We start from the raw sequence: 16,766 nt of genomic DNA, 5'->3' as shown, positions 1-16,766 counted from the left end.
AAATGTGCTTCTTCTATCTTCTGATACCTAAGATTATCAATCAGGTTCACCAAGAAGTTACCAACTATTAGAATATGAGTTTTACTAAATGTTCAAAAGTTGTACACCTTACATTTATCACTGCAGCATCTTACAGTTCTTCCAGTTTCATAATCCCTGCTAGGGAAGTGTGGTCCACTTCACTTGGTGAGGTATGCGGTCTCTTCCCGTAAGAGCATGGCTTCCATTTGTTTCCTTTTATCCTTATCCAGGTGTTTGCAACCACCAAAAAAAAAACAAAAACAAAAAACAAAAAATCTTTAACATATTGCTTATACTCCTTACTCTCTTTTACAGTTTCTACAGAACAAGGTCTCCCCCTGTTCCAGACAAGTGTTAGCATCCCTGTTCTCTGTAAGCACTCTGGGCAAAAGAAAACTTGGGGTTATCTCCGAATCTGTTCTAGTGCTATAGAGGGGAAAGGTTCTGATGTGCAGAAATGAAACCCAGGCCATTTCTCAAATTTGCCAGTGCCTCTTGTCCACATCACTTAACCGATCTCATCCCAGATCTTCTCCTGCAAACTAAGGTGAGAAGATAAGACTGGGCTTGGGTTTCTTCTGGGTCTTAAAGTTTTTCTTTGGTTTCATTAGAGACAAGTGGTTGCTGTGTCCAATTCTGCTAAAGCTGCTTAGATCTCATGACAGGGGCTTGTCTTTAATATTTAAGAGGATTTTTGAACCAAATAATTTTCAGAGGCATACAATGATTTCTCAAAAGGGTCTCATAAAAGCAACATTTATCATTGAAAAGGTGTTTAATAACACCTTTAATAAATGTTAAATAATAACGCACTTAACTTTAAGTACTTTGCATCTTTTTCTCTCTGTGTTAATATCCTTAATTGGATCCTCTAGCAAGGGATTTGGACTTAATTTATTGCAGGTGATGCTGCACTTATACAATTATTCAGTTGACTTAATTAGAGATTTAATTATATTAGTGCCCTAAAGTGCTATATTAGAGAAGTAAAACGCAGACTGGTAATTCACCTTTTTGTATTTTATTGTGTCACTTTTCCTGCGGCTGAAATGGGTTTCAAGCCATAAAGGCCAGAGGGAGCATTCCAGCACTTCTAGACATACCCTAATATGGAAAGTTCTGTCTATGCATTAGTTGGGGATTTGCCCAGTCAAAATGTAGGTGAGGGCAAAAGTGGAAAGAATTTTCCTAATTGTGGCCTTATCTCTTGCAGGTATTAGAACCAAGGCCATAGGTCTGGTTCCTCAGTATTCCTTTCAGCCCCCTCCATTTCTTCAGTCCTAGGGCAGCCCCCTGACAGGTGGTCCTAGGAGGCAGCAACTGTGTTTGTCTCTGTATCTCCCACCCCTACTTCATACCTAGGCCATTCAGTGCCCAATATGTGATGGCTGAGTTGAATTTGATCACTGCAAAGACAACTACTTGGAAGTGTGGTTAAAACAGTATAAACCCAACACAACTATTTTAAAACACTCAAAATACGTATCCCAGCAAGTAAGTTAGTCCCAAATCTGGCTAATTGTTGGAATGACCTAAGAAGTATTTTTCGGCCTTATTGAACCCACCTCTAGGATTGGGGCCCAGGTCCTGCATTTTAAAGCTCCCCAGGTGAATCTTTGGTCAACCAAGTTTAGGAATTCTGGTTTAATATGTCTTTTGTCACATTTATTTACAAAGGATGAGATTGTTTTGTCAGGATAGATCAATTGCCTATTCTAATTTATGGTAAAAGTCTCATTTATGGTCTATTAATTATATCTAAAGGATTAATTTTTTTAATTTTATTAATGTTTATTTATTTTTGAGAGAGAAAGAGACCTAGTGTGAGCGGGGGAGGGTCAGAGAGAGAGGGAGACACAGAATCCGAAACAGGCTCCAGGCTCTGAGCTGTCAGCACAGAGCCCAACACGAGACTCGAACTCACAACCCGTGAGATCATGACCTGAGTCAAAGTCAGATGCTTAACCATCTGAACCACCCAGGTGCCCCACTAAAGGATTACTTTTGAGCCAATAGTTTAGTTTTAGTTGGTAGGAGTGTATACAGATGTCTGTGAGGAGTAATACCTTCCATGAAGGATTAGATTACTGCTGAATCATGAAATGGGCATTTTACTCATGGTAGCTATCAGGTCCCTTGGTATGCAAAGCCTGCCTCTGCAGAGAGAAGATTTGAGTGTTAATTGGAAATACAGCAGTCATTGGTGAGAGAAATTAACTCTTCTAGGGCTTGAGGAATGTTCAGTGATATCTCCTGGGTACTCTTTTGCCCTAATCTGAATTACCCTTCATTGTCACCATCAAATATTCAGTTGGGCCTAGCTGAATAAAGTTTATAAAGCAAACTAAATGAAGCAATCAGAGAAATGCAGAATGTAAAACATTGCACAATACAGCCTCGTCCTTCAAAAATGGTAATATCATAGGGAAGAAAATGCTAAAGTGTCATAACGAATGCAATTCATAAACCAAGATTCATCATGATTTGGGGGGGGGTGGTGAAAATAGGGTACAGAAGACATTTTAGAGCCAATTGGGGAAATTTGCACATGGGCTAGATATTAGATAATGATAGAGAATTATTGTTAACTTTCCTAGTTATAATAATAATATTCTAGTTATGTATGAGAATGTTCTTAGGAGCTGCATGTCAAAACAAGGGTAAAGCATCCTGCAGCCCAACATGTGTACAAGCCGAGTCCTACCAGCTCAGAGCCTATTGTTAAATATTTCAGAATTCTGTGATTCCACAAGCTTGAAATCAGCCATGATGGGAGTTGTTATACCACAAAAATCTGCAAATGCTACAAATGGTGGTGGGTGAGGGGGGTCCTCCCCTGGAAGGAGGGGATAGTACAGTATTCAGTGACGCTGGACTGGGTATTAGAAACCGTGGCTTCTGACCACAACTGTGCCACTATCCGCCTATAATCTTGGGTGAGCTGCTGAGCTTCTCTGGGCCTCTGTTTTCTTCTGTGTGTGATTATAGGAATAAAGCAGACTTTACGTTACATGCAGTGTGCAGAAGCTTAGAGTCTAATGAAGAGATAGATATGGGAATGGAGAATTGAAGTACAACACCGTATAATTATGCTGTATTCCAGATATGCACGGGGTACTTGGGGAGCCCCAAGGAAGAGGGCCACCTAGCTCCTTAGGGCTCTCATCCTAGCTGAGTGTATTCTGCTTCAGTGGACTTTGGGAAGTTTGAAGGTGGGGAGCAGATACGGGAAAATTACTGCAAGCAATCTCCCTAAATAGTGATAAAAGGGAGAAGAGGCTGGGGTGGGGGGGGCGGGGACTGGCTGGGCAAGAGCTAGATCAGGAAAGGACTTCCATTGCCTCATGAAAGAGCTTGGACTCTTTTTTCTTAAGGCTTTCGGAAGGTAGTGAAGGGTTTTAAGCTGATCACATTCACATTTTATAAAGATCTCCTTGGCAGCATGACAGATGGAGTTCAGGGCAAAGAACTGGTTGTAGGAGGACTCTTTAGGAGGTGGTTTGCCTAAAACAGCCCAGACGAGGGATGATGATAGCCTGAACTAATGTAGTGGCAATGACAATGAAGAGCGGAGGGTACATTGGAGAGCTGTGAAAGACATAGAATGGCTAGGACTTAGTGGCTGTTTCAGTCAGGATGGCTACAGACAACCTCACAGTCTCAGTGGCTTCAGACAACAAAGATGTGTTTCTTGCCCACACTACATGTCCTGTGCAGGTTGGAGAGGCACTGTGGTTGGTGCTCGGCGTGGTTGCTTGGGAATCCAACACGAGGAGCTTCTTCCGCTATGGCTGGATGATCCACCAAGGGAAAGCTCTGGAGGGACTCATGTGGGTGGTTAAATGCTGCAGCCCAGAAGTGACGTGCATCGTTCGTAATTCATGGACTAGAACTTGTCCCTTGGCCCCACCCAGTCTCTCAGGGCCAGAAAGTTCAGTCAAGGGTGAGCAGCACTGCTACAGCCATGGTACCTGACTAGAAATGGGGTGTGAAGGGGGACCCCCCCCCCCAGGCTTCTGATTTAGGGCGTTAGGCAGAGGTGTTCATTGAGAAAGAGAACATGGAATTTGGGGAAGGGGGAGGGGACAGCCCAAATCATTATAAATCTTTTTCAGCTCTAAAGTGTAACCCTTTTATTGGTCCTTCCCCATCAAAGAGAGGGGTTAGAAATCAACTCCAGTTGTTGGCAAGAGTTTATTCTTTACAAACGGGTGTTTCAGTTCATTCTAACCGGTCAAATAAAGGCTTTTAGTTTTAAAAATGGAGTGTTCAGATCTAAACTAGGTGTCTTTCTTGAATTTTCACATGAACTATTGTGTCCGCATACAGGGTGGAAAAAAAAAGTTACTAACTAGGATGTTAATGAAGCCTTCTTCACATAAGAATATCAGGCTGCTGAATTCAAAATGCCAGACATGTAAATGCCCTCTGCCTTCATTACCGCCATTCCCCAGCAGGGCACATTTCAAGATATCAAGGGGTGGAAGTCAGGGAGGAGGTGTAATTAGGCTGATTGGAGCCTATTGTGCTGCTGTGGAGCAGAGACACCTAGCAGCCTTAGGGAATGTTAGTGCCTCAGAATCATTGGGGAATGATGTCCTCTTTACCTCAAAAGAACACAGCAGAAACAATGAATCTATTTTGTTTCCCCCTTTCTTTGTTTTCCACCCCCCTCCCCAATTTAGTTGTGGTACCTCGAAAACTGACTTTTATTGTGCATTTGTTTCTTAACAGTTGCGAGAAACAATCAAAGCTGGCAAAGGTGTGACTTCAGCTATTGACCTGTGTCGTTACCATGGAAACAAGGCACTGGAGGCCCTGGAGAGCTTTCCTCCCTCGGAGGCCAGATCTGCTTTAGAAAACATTGTGTTTGCTGTGACCAGATTTTCGTGACACCAAATTAAAAAGACACTATTGTTCGTTAGCTGAAAAAAAACTGGGGAATGAGGTGATCGGGAGAGCTTTCATGATGAAATAACTAAATGTGTTAATGACTTTAAAAACATAATACATTTTTTTCCTTCCTTTTATCACATTGCTAAATGAATACTGCCTTCTTTTTGGAACTGCTACAAACAAAATTAGAAGAAAAAAAGGTCAAGCAGTTTTCACTTGTCACGCCAGAAGCACACTTGAGGCTGCAGTAGCAGAAATAATTAATGAGATTCGCTCCTGTGACCTCAGCAAATGGACAGGAAATAAGTCCTTATTGATTGGACCGAGCCAGGGATGGCGCCAGGGCGGTGGCCTGTGGTTTTCTTTCTAGAGAGGACAGAGCAAGCTGGAAGCTGCAGGTGTCAAGAGAAACACTATCACTGCCAGCCAGAGAGGACTGTCAGATCAAAAACTAGTGACCAATCTGACATAATGGAGGGTCGTTCAGTAATTAAGAAAAAAAAAACAACAAAAAACGTGCTTTGTCTTCTTGCAATTATGTCTCTGCATTTGTAAGTACAGTATGAATATACTTGGCGCTTCATGGTTTTTGTAACATTTTTTTAGGAAAAATTGCTGAAAAACATAATGCCAAATATTCGAAGTTAGGAGATTAAAATGCTCTCGAATGTTAACTTGGTTGTAGTAGGAAGGCTTCTGTTTCCTTCTGGGAGACCAAATATTGTTCAAACACATTTCAAAGAACCAAACTTTTTTTAAGTATGTTGTATTCATTTGTAATATTTTGGTATAGAGAATACCTTTAACTTTTACAAGTATCAGATAATAGAACCGTTGTTCTGGGGAATATACTGGTGTGGGTTTTTTTTTGTTGTTGTTGTTGTTTTTAATTCAGAATGTCAAATTTTGGTCTTGAACCACAGACCTCCAATTACAGAAAAAATATAGGCAACCTCCCAGGCCTGCAATCAGACACTGTCTCTGTGTGGTTCATAGGAGATGATTTTTGCGGTTTGCGTGCATGCAATCTGAGAACACCGTTGACAAGAAGGCTGAGTTTACATAAATGATCTAGATTGAGACTCAGCTACCTTTCTTCCTTATGTGGTGTAATCACAGCCCTATCTGGAGACAGTGAACACAGCAAACAGATTTTATTACCTCATTCACTCAAACATCCAGTGAAGTTATTTTAGTTTAATTCCTCCCTCTCGAAGTTACAAAACCGTTTTATCAGGACCCCGTATGTGGTATGCAATGAAGAGAAAATGTGAGTGACAGAGGTTAAGGTATCATATTATGATTTTTTTTTAATATTCTTAAAATGTTGTGATTACTGTTTATGCTACTATAATTTGAAGGCCTGTAGATTTAGCAAAAGTGAACATTCTTCTGTCTGAAATGGTCTTTTCTCACAGAAATTGGCTTAATTAGTAACTATGGTTAGATGCTTTAGATAGAGTAGGTTTTAATCATTAACTTGCACAAAGGAGGAGCCGTGCTCAGTGTTCTCTGGAGGTGCAGGAGCTTACACAGAGCGGTAGGTTTTACTAAGCAACTGGTCAGGTACCAAAAGGCAGGACCCAAGGGCTCTTCTCATTCTGGTTTAGCAGCTGGTTTGCTGTGTGACCTTGAGTTAGTCACTTCCCTCTGAGCCTCCACTTCCTCATCTGTCAAATAAAATTAAATGAGAGAATGTATGAAGTCCCTTCCAGCTTTGTTTTATTCTCTAAAAGCCTGCCATTTCTGGGGTTCCCGGGTGGCTCAGTCGGTTAGACTTCTGACTCTTGATTTCTACTCGGGTTATAACCTCATGGTTTGTGAGTTCAAGCCCATGTCAGGCTCTGTGCTGACAGTGTGGAGGCTGCTTGGGATTCTCTCTCTCTCTCTCTCTCTCTCTCTCTCTCTCTCTCTCCCTCTCTCTGTCCCTCCCCTGCTCACACACACACACACACACACACACACACACACATTGTCTCTCTCCCCCCCCCCCAAAATAAATAAATAAACTTAAAAAAAAAAACAGTCTACCATTTCTGACTCTGGATAACAAAGATGCTAAGTGAGGTTCTGGGAGGAGGAAAGGTGAAACCCAGGGAGAGGCTATAAAGGAATGTATGAAACTTTACGGCAAACGTCTTCCTAAACTGCCTCGAAGCTTAGGGCCTAAAGTATCCCTAGCTCTCCTTTGTATGGCATGTAATCCTGGACTCTTCTGTTTCAACACCTGCCTTTCTGCTTTCTTTGGGACCTTCCTACCTCCCTTTCATCTCCCTGGCTCGGGCGTCCCGCCCCCAGTGTTGATTGACAGCCCTTCCTCTGTACTCAGACTCAGCAGAGTTCCCGCTTCCCAGCGTCCTGGCAGGCTTTTGTTAAACCTAACAGGTTGGTTCATTAACCCTACAGTATTAAATACTGACACTCTTTCTTCATGCCCCTTCTTCGGGGATATTTGTTAACTCTTACGTCCTTATAATTTCAGGCAGCTGAGGGACAAATGTGGGGCACCAAGACATGCTTTAATCACTCCCCTTGGCCTGTCTCCTGGGTGCAGGCTCTGCTGACTAGGTAAGACTCTGGCCTCGGAACGTCCCCTCGCCCCCCTCTCCATCGCCTCCCATCCCCAGTTTCTTGTTAGAGGGAAGAATTCATTCATTGGGCATTGTGCTGGTCCCCCCAACTTGCAAGTTGGCCCCTCCAAACCTCATTCACTTCAGGCTCCTGACACCACCCGCACTCTCCTTCCTATCAGTCTTTGTTAAGTGTGTAAAGGCTGCGATAGCGAGGGCCACAAGTGCAGGCCATCTTGTTTGAGTCCCACAGTCACGCTCTGGAGGTAAGCATACCCCCCATTACCGATGGAGAAGCAGGCCGAGGGGACCGCCTCTGACCACCTGGCCTGCCCTCACTCCCCGCCTCCCCACCGGAGTCTTCCAAGTAGCGCCTCTTTCTTGCTTCCTCTGCCTCTCTTTCCTCCTTTCCAAGATCTCGAGCCTGTAGCCTTCCTGCCTCCTTCATGGCCCCATTCTTAAATCGTCAGTGTCTCCCCTGCTGGCTGTATGTGCTCAATCCTCCCTATCCCCTAAAATGAAATTCCTCCCTTCGTGTTCTTTATCCTTCTACCTACACTTTTTTCCTCCTAACTTTACCAACTACACCTTCTTACAGTCTGCTAACTCCTGAACCCTTGCAGCTGGTCACGCACTAACTACCAAGTCCCCACCAACCTAGACCAGTGCCAGTGCTTTAGACACTCCGAGAATATCTGTTGGACAGATTATCAGGTCTCCTACTGCACAACACTGAGACAGACTTCTGGCAGAAGGTGGCCTTTCTGTGAAGTCTGCAAGCCGTATCCCCACGCACAGACTTTCCCATGGCATGCCATGTCACTAACCCAACCACCCGGCTCCCTTGGTGCCCTTGGCCCACCTCTGTGTAGGTTGTTCCCCCCACCCTGACTGTCCTCCATACCTGACACATCTCTTAGTTGTACCCCTAGAGACTTTCTTTTTTGAACATTTAAGGGGCACCTGGGTGGCTCAGTGAGTTGGGCATCCAACTTCGGCTCAGGTTATGATCTCACGGATCGTGAGTTCAAGCCCCACATGGGCTCGCTGCTGTCAGTGAGGAGCCCACTTCGGATCCTCTGTCCCCTACTCTCTGCCGTTCCCCAGCTCACACTTGCTCTCAAAAATAAATAAAACATTAAAAAAAAAACAATAAACATTTAAATTCTATTTCCTCAAAAACTTAAAAGCAGTTTCCTGCCCCACCAAGTCTTTTTCTTTTAAACTCTCCAACTTAGAAAAACTGTTTTCTGGCATTAAAAAAAACAGTATCAATGAGATACCGATTTAAATAGTGAACCGTTTTGCCATCATGCTTCTTTGAAAGAAGATTCATTTTATGATGATCATTAAACTTTGTTGTAAGTTTTACTTAATGATAACACTAAATCTTCATCTTTTCTTGCTCACATAATGTGGTTATCTGGTCACACTTAAAAATAAATTATCAGTGACATTGTTTGCCTGGTCCAAGTCTCATTCTCTAATGTTTGAGACTTTATCTGACCCATGACAGTATTATTGCTATGGCCCAGGATGTGGGTGACACTACAAGTTGAGGTAAAAGACGTATACATACATTAGTACGAAATGCTCCAAAAAGATAGAGGGCTTTTTTAGGCTCAGTATCTACCACACATTAAACTCGTGACCAGAAAGTAGTCGGAATAATCCATGATGATCTTTTTTCAAATCCTGACAAATTGCTGTAACATGGCCTTCTTTGGGCAAGCAAGTTTGGGGGGAATTGTGTGTAATCAACAAAATTGCAGTGAAAGTATACTTTTTTTTTTTTTTAAAGACTCTAATCAGCCAGTTCATCACTGATAAAAAGAACCTTGTTTTCCAGAAAACAGTTGTCAAGCTCCTTCCTAGAGTTCTTAGTTTCTGGAGGATACTTTCCTGCCACTTCATTTGTTTTCCCACTTTGAAATCCTATTGCTAAGATCACCTTTCTGACCAATGGAAGCTCTAGGATTTATCTTTATAATCCGTAATGACTGCCTCTCAAGGTAGAGAACACAGGCCACACCTTTGTTAAAGTACAAAAGGGCAGAAATGAATTGGGTTGGTTCTTTAATTCCTTTAACTGTGAGGACATAATGGTCATTGCATTATTATAAATAGTTTCAATTATTGTTAATCTTGTTCTAGTAATAATTAAATTATTTGCACTCTCTTTTAAAAGTACAAAGCGATCTAACAGAATAATCATTTGCCTCTTTCTTTTCCCTACCTTCAGTCCTGACCTCAAATTAACTGTTTTATTCTTTCAGAATTGGTCCCGCGTTTCCATTATGGAGATAACATACTTCTTTTTTTTTTCCCCATAGATTTCAACTTTATTTTATTTTTTTAATTATTTTTTTAAATGTTTATTTAGTTTTGAGAGAGAGAGAGTGCAAGCAGGGGAGGAGAAGAGAGATAAGGAGACACAGAATCTGAAGCAATCTCCAGGCTCTGAGCTGTCAGCACAGAGCCTGATGTGGGGCTCGAACTTCTGAACCATGAGATCATGACCTGAGCCGAAGTTGAGCGCTTAACCAACAGAGCCACCCAGGAGCCCGGGAGATAACATACTTCTAAAGGTGACTGAAAAATAAGGGTCACCTGGGAAGAGTCCAGGGGGACCAGAACTGATGGTGGGATCCACTTCTTTAGCTCACCCAGCCTGCCCTTGGGGCTCTGAAGTGCTAAGTTTTCAGCCTCCCCTGCTGGAAGAATCTTACTTCTTTCTTTTCTGTAGAAAGAGAAAGTTCTTCAGGCTTTTATCCTTTCTTTTTGGGGACACTGACCATCTTCATGGAAAAGCTATATCAGCTTTCCTTCAATTTGATCTATTCATCTCCAAGACTGACAGTACCCACCACTGTGCATCTTGTCAGCAAACAAGTGGGCTCATCACTGCCTTCACTGTTGGAGTAGCTTAGATTTTACTTTTTGAACATATTTTTTTTAATGTTTTTTAAGTAAGCCCTACACCCAGTGTGGGGCCTGAACTCAACTCCAGGGTCAAGACTCACATGCCCTACAGACTGAGCCAGCCAGGTACCCCCACCCCCAACCTTTAAAAGAATTTTTTTTTTTTAAGTAAGCACTACACCCAGTGCGAGATTTGAACACATTTCAGTAAATAACCACTGTTTTTTATTTTTATTTCAGAAAATAGAAAAAAATTAATCATTCAAAATCTCACCATGCTAACGTAATCATCTCACCATTTCATTTATGTATCTTTCAGCCTTTTCTACCATGCATATCTTTTTGGGGGTAGTTCTCATTATAAATTCAACTTTGGGTCCTGCTGTTTTCACAGAACATAAACACTTCTCCATGACACTGCAGTCTTCACAACCATTATTAATAAGTAGCTTAAATTCTAAACAAGGTATCTGAATTTCTATTACTGGTTGGTTTCTCTGGTATGAATAGGAATGTGGTAAATACTCCATAAGAAAGCCTCCTAATGTTCTACTAAGAAAGTCTTTGACTTGGAAAAATAATGCCCTGGCCAGTTCTCCATAGCAGCAGGTTAAAACTGTGGAACAAAAACAAAGCAAAACAAAACAAAAAACTATGTAACAAATTCTTTTAAAATTCTTCAACTTGAACTATTGATTTTTTTCATTTGGTGGTTCCTATTCCTGCAAAATGATGACTTCTTCCTTCCCACTGAAGTTCACCATCTCTTAGAGAAGGGAAGGGCCTCAGTCTAACAGTCATACCTTCTGATCTTGGCAAAGACGACAGAGAAACAATTTTATAGGAGATGAGAAGCCATCTTTGCTTCTTCAAAGTGAAGGGAAATAAAAAATAAGCCACCCAAAACTGTGCCACTTTGGCGTATTGATTATTTTGAATTAAAGCTACTTGAGAAACAGCCAGTGCAAGAAGGACCCTCTGACCCTCCTTTGTCCTCCTGAAAACAGGAAATACATCTCCCCTGTGAAAGGTACCCTTCCTCTACCAGGAGGAAGAGAGACATCCTTATCACTAGAGAGAGGAATTGAGGGCTGAGAAGGCTATATAAACAAATCTTGTTACTAACTTACTACCCTGAACCCCAAACCTCTTTTTCTTGTCAGTTCTTCACAAATTCATTGTTTCTTTGTCTAAAAGGTATAAGAGCTCCTTTCTTTGGTCAGTTATTTGAGTTTTTATGGGCTCCTGTACATATGAAATTAAATTTGTTTTTCTCCTGTTAATCTCCCTTATGCCAATTTCATTATTGGGCCAACCAAAGAACCTAGAAGAGAAGAAGGAAAAATTTTCTTCCCCTATAGAAGACCTTGGGAGAAGGAAACTCCTAGGGTTTGTTCAAAGGGAAACAAAATAATTTTTATCTGACTCAGATCTTTCATGCTGTAACAGTATGAGTTTATTGTATTTTGTTATTGTTTTGTTTGGGTCTTTTTTTTTTTTTTTTTTAAGCCCAGAGAACATCATTCTCACAGAATTAAGCTACTCTTGCAACCTTTCTTTCCTTAAATTAATCATTGTAATTTTACTGTTTGCATTATTTCTCACTTCCTAGGCATTTTGATGATGTCCCCCACCTTATATCATGAATTCCATTGTAACTTACACTTGTGTAAATAGATTATGATCAATTTATTGCGAAGTTCGTAATTGCTGCGTAATTGTGCAGTTTTATACCATGCTTCTCTTTCCTTTTAGCCTTCTTTCCTTCTTTTTTTTGGAGATTAGAACTGCTTTAATTGCATTTTTTTTTAAAACAGCTTTATTGAAGTACAGTTTGCATACCATAAAATTCACCTGGTTTAGTTATACAATTAGAATGACTTTTATAAATTTACAAAGTTGTGAAAGCGTCACCACAATTTGGTGTTAAAGATCCTTTCTGCCCATTTGAGGTCAACCCCTGGGCAGACAGGAATTCACTCTCTGTCTATAGATTTGCCTTCTCTGGACATTTTGTGTAAATGAAACTATACAATATTCTTAACTGGTTCCATCATTTAGCATAATGTTTTTGAGGTTTATTCATGGGGTAGCATTAATCATTGTTCCTTTTTATTGCTCAATAGTGTTCCATTATAGGGATGTGCCACATTTGTTTATCTATTTACCAGTTGATTGGCATTTGGGTTATTTCTACTTGTTACCTATTACGAATAATGCTGCTGTGAATATTCAAGAACAAGTCTTTGTGTGGACCTAAGTTTTCATTTCTCTTGAGTAGATTCTCAAGAGTAAAATTTATGGTAAGTTTATGTTTAACATTTTAGAAATTGCTAAACTATTTTCCAAACTAGTTGTATCAGTTTACATTTCTACCAGCAACACATGTAGATTCCAATTTGTTCACATCTTTGCCAACCCTTGGTGTTCCTTTTTTATTATAACTATTCTAGTAGGACTGAGATAGTATCTCATTGTGATTTTTTTATTTGCATTTCCCTAATGACTAATGATGTTAAGCATCTTCTCATGAGCAAATGAACCATTCATATTTCTTTGATGAAAGGTCTGTTCAAACATTTTACCCATCTCTTAATTGCATTATTGTCTTCTTGTTGAGTTTAAGCATTCTTGATGTATTATGGATACGGCTTTTTTTTTTTAAGTTTATTTATTTATTTTGAGAGAGCAGAGTAGGCAGTGAGAGAGGGAGAGAGAATCCCAAGCAGGCTCTGCACTGATACAGAGCCCAAACTCACAGAACCATGAGATCATGACCTGAGTCAAAATCAAGAGTCAGATGCCTAACTGACTGAGCCACCCAGGAACCCCACAAACTCTTTATCAAATATATGATGTGCAAGTATTTACTCCCAGTCTATGACTTGACTTCATTTTTGAAATGGTATCTTTTGAAACACAAAAGTCTTTAATTTTGATAAGTCCAATTTATCAGCTTTTTCTTTTGTAGATCATCTTTTGGTGTCATATCTAAGGAATCCTTGCCTAACCCAAAGTCACAAAGATGGTTTCCAATGCTCTTTTCTAAAAGTGTTATAGCTTTAGCTCTTAAGTTTAGGTCTATGACTAATTTTGAATTGGTTTTTGTGTATGGTATGAGTTATATCAGGGTTTCTCCCTCAGCACTGTTGACACATTGGGCTGGATCCTTCTTTGTTGTGGGGGGGTCTTTCCTGTGAATTGTTTGATATTTAGCAGCATCTCTAGTTTCTACTAAATGTAAAATGTCAGTAGCACCCTTGCCCCCATGTAATAACCAAAATTGTCTCCAGACATTGCCAAATGTACTCTTCCTTTGGGAACCCCAAATCACCCCATTGAAAACGAGTGAATTAAATTAATTTTTTTGTATGTGGATATCCAAGTGTTCTAGAACCATTTGTTGAAAAGACTATTCTTTCTCTCTTTGAATTGCTTTGGCAACTTTGTAGAAAATCATTTGACCATGAATATAAGGGTTTGTTTCTGAACTCTTAATTCTGTTCCATTGATTTCTATGTCTGTCTTTAAGGCAGTACCACATTGTCTTGATTACTATAGCTCTATATTAAGTTTTAAAATTGGGAAATGTAAGTCCTCCAACTTTTCTTTTTCATTAAACTTTTTATTTTTAAGATAATTGTAGATTCACAGTTATAGGAAATAACACAGAGAAATCCCATGTACCCTTTACAATTTCCCCCAATGATTACATCTTATAAAACCATAATACAGTACCAGGATATGATATTGATACAGTCCATCAATCTTATTCAGATTTCCCCATTTATACTTGAGTTCTTTTTAAAAATTGTTTTGGCCACTCTGGCATTTCCATAAAAGTTTTAGGAGCAGTTTATCCATTTCTACAAAAGAACCTGATGGGATTTCAACAGAGCTTACATTGAATATATAGATATAATTTTAGGTAATTGCCATCATAGCAATATTAATCTTGAATCTGTGAATCATGATTTTCTTTTTCTTCTTTTTTTAATGTTTATTTATTTATTGGGGGAGGGGGTACACACAGAGAGTGAGAGAGAAAGAGAGAATCCCAAGCAGACTCTGCAATGTCAGCACAGAGCTCACTGTGGGGCTTGATCTCACAAACTGTGAGATCATGACCTGAGTTGAAATCAAGAGTCCGACACTCAACTGACTGAGCTGCCCAGGCACACACACACACACCCCACTATTTTCACAGCTTTTCCATTACCCCAAACAGAAACCATGCTTGTCTTTTTTAAAGCAATAGTGAAATTGCCAACTTACTAGTTACTGTATGGTCTTTTGTGGCCTCCAAAGTGTTTTTACTGAATAGTAATTTAATACCAAACCCTGAATCCCAAGGAATTCTGGTACTTGTCTTTGGAGGAATATAGATAGAATCTTTGTTAAGAAATTGGCCTTTAGGGGCGCCTGGGTGGCTCAGTCGGTTGGGCGTCCGACTTCAGCTCAGGTCACGATCTCACAGTCCGTGAGTCCGTGAGTTCAGGCCCCGCGTCGGGCTCTGGGCTGATGGCTCGGAGCCTGGAGCCTGCTTCCAATTCTGTGTCTCCCTCTCTCTCTGCCCCTCCCCCGTTCATGCTCTGTCTCGCTCTGTTTCAAGGATGAATGAACGTTAAAAAAAAAAAAAAAATTTTTTTTTAAATTATAAATAAATAAATAAATAAATAAATAAATAAATAAAAAGAAATTGGCCTTTAGAATCTTCAAATCCCATGTCTGCCGTTGACAAGCAGGTTACTTAACTTCTCTGAGTCTTACATTATCATGTACAAATTTAAACATTTTTATTTCTCTCAATCTTCTAGATGTGGGCTTCACTAAGTGGGGTACAGAGACTCCCAAGGATACTCAGCAGCTTGCCAGATACTGTGGGAAGTCACAGAATGAACATGCATAATATTATCTAAGAACTTTTTGTTCCCCACAAAGTTAAAGTTAAGTAATGCTTAACAACAAATGATTTTTTAAACTTTTATGACATACTGGGCGCCTGGGTGGCTCAGTCGGTTAAGCGTCCGACTTCAGCTCAGGTCATAATCTCACAGTCTGTGAGTTTGAGCCCCACGTCGGGCTCTGTGCTGACAGCTCAGAGCCTGGAGACTGCTTCGGATTCTGTGTCTCCCTCTCTCTCTGCCCCTCTCCTACTCATGCTCTGTCTCTCTCTGTCTCAAAAATAAATAAAAACATAAAAAAAATTAAACTTTTATGGCATACAAAATACATATATTATGGAATTAAATGTAAGGTTTGCATTTATTTTAGTATAAAATGTAAGACTTGGGGCACCTACTGGCTCAGTTGGTAGAGTATGCAACTCTTGATCTCAGGGTTGTGAGCTCAAGCCTCGTGTTGAGCATAGAACTTACTTTTAAACACATAAATAAATAGGGGTGTATGGCTCGCTCAGTCGGTAGAGCAGGTGATTCTTGATCTCAGGGTTGTGAATTTGAGCCCCGCATTGGGTATAGAGATTACTTATAAAATCTTTAAGAAATAAATACATAAATATATAAATAAAGGAAAAAATGTAAGACTTAAATTTAAAGTTTGTATTGAGTGCTTTATGCTCACCCTCCTTTTCTAAATTTTTTTTTTTCAACGTTTATTTATTTTTGGGACAGAGAGAGACAGAGCATGAACGGGGGAGGGGCAGAGAGAGAGGGAGACACAGAATCGGAAACAGGCTCCAGGCTCTGAGCCATCAGCCCAGAGCCCGACGCGGGGCTCGAACTCACGGACCGCGAGATCGTGACCTGGCTGAAGTCGGACGCTTAACCGACTGCGCCACCCAGGCGCCCCACCCTCCTTCTTTTCCACACCCCACATTCCACTTAGTAAGTCTTCTCCCTCCCACCTCAGACTCCTCAGAATCCTCCTTAACACAGCACACGAGGCAGCCACTATTAATATATCAGAGCCAGCACACAAATTGAAGTCTATTTGCCATCTCTGTTCAACCAGCTAACAACTATTTGCTTATATTTTACCATTTGCGGGTATTTGAAATAAAATCAATAACCCTGGGGCGCCTAGGTGGCTCAGTCAGTTAAGTGTCTGACTCTTGATTTTGCTCAGGTCATGATCTCACAGTTCCTGAGTTCAAGCCCCATGTCGGGCTTTGTGCTGACAGCATGGAGCCTGCTTGGGATTCTCTCCCTCTCTTTCTGCCCCTTCCCCATCTCAAAATAAATAAATAAACTTACAAAAAAATCAATAGCCCTGAAAATCAAGGTGATTTTATATTTACTCATTTCCAAGTTTTACATTCTTTCTTTCAGATGATTTTAATGTCTTTGCTTTACATATAAATTATCATAGTAAAGATAATGAAAGGCATCGTGTGGT

The 16,766-nt window shown here is 40.5% G+C and overlaps 1 protein-coding gene across 1 annotated transcript in view; it reads left to right on the top strand.

Annotated features, from left to right (window-relative positions):
* Positions 1–6,617, top strand: part of PDSS2 (decaprenyl diphosphate synthase subunit 2) — a 263,366-nt gene extending 256,749 nt beyond the window's left edge. The window contains exon 8 of the mRNA XM_043592048.1: positions 4,756–6,617. Within this exon, the coding sequence (XP_043447983.1) occupies positions 4,756–4,914 (159 nt within the window). The 3' untranslated portion in view covers positions 4,915–6,617. The remainder of the gene's footprint in view (positions 1–4,755) is intronic.
* Positions 6,618–16,766: the final 10,149 nt, after the last annotated feature.

This window comes from Prionailurus bengalensis, chromosome B2 (assembly GCF_016509475.1).
Source record: "Prionailurus bengalensis isolate Pbe53 chromosome B2, Fcat_Pben_1.1_paternal_pri, whole genome shotgun sequence".
Lineage (NCBI taxonomy): Eukaryota > Metazoa > Chordata > Mammalia > Carnivora > Felidae > Prionailurus > Prionailurus bengalensis.
The sequence above is the reverse complement of the archived record's forward strand: the minus strand, read 5'-3'. Positions and strand labels throughout refer to the sequence as shown.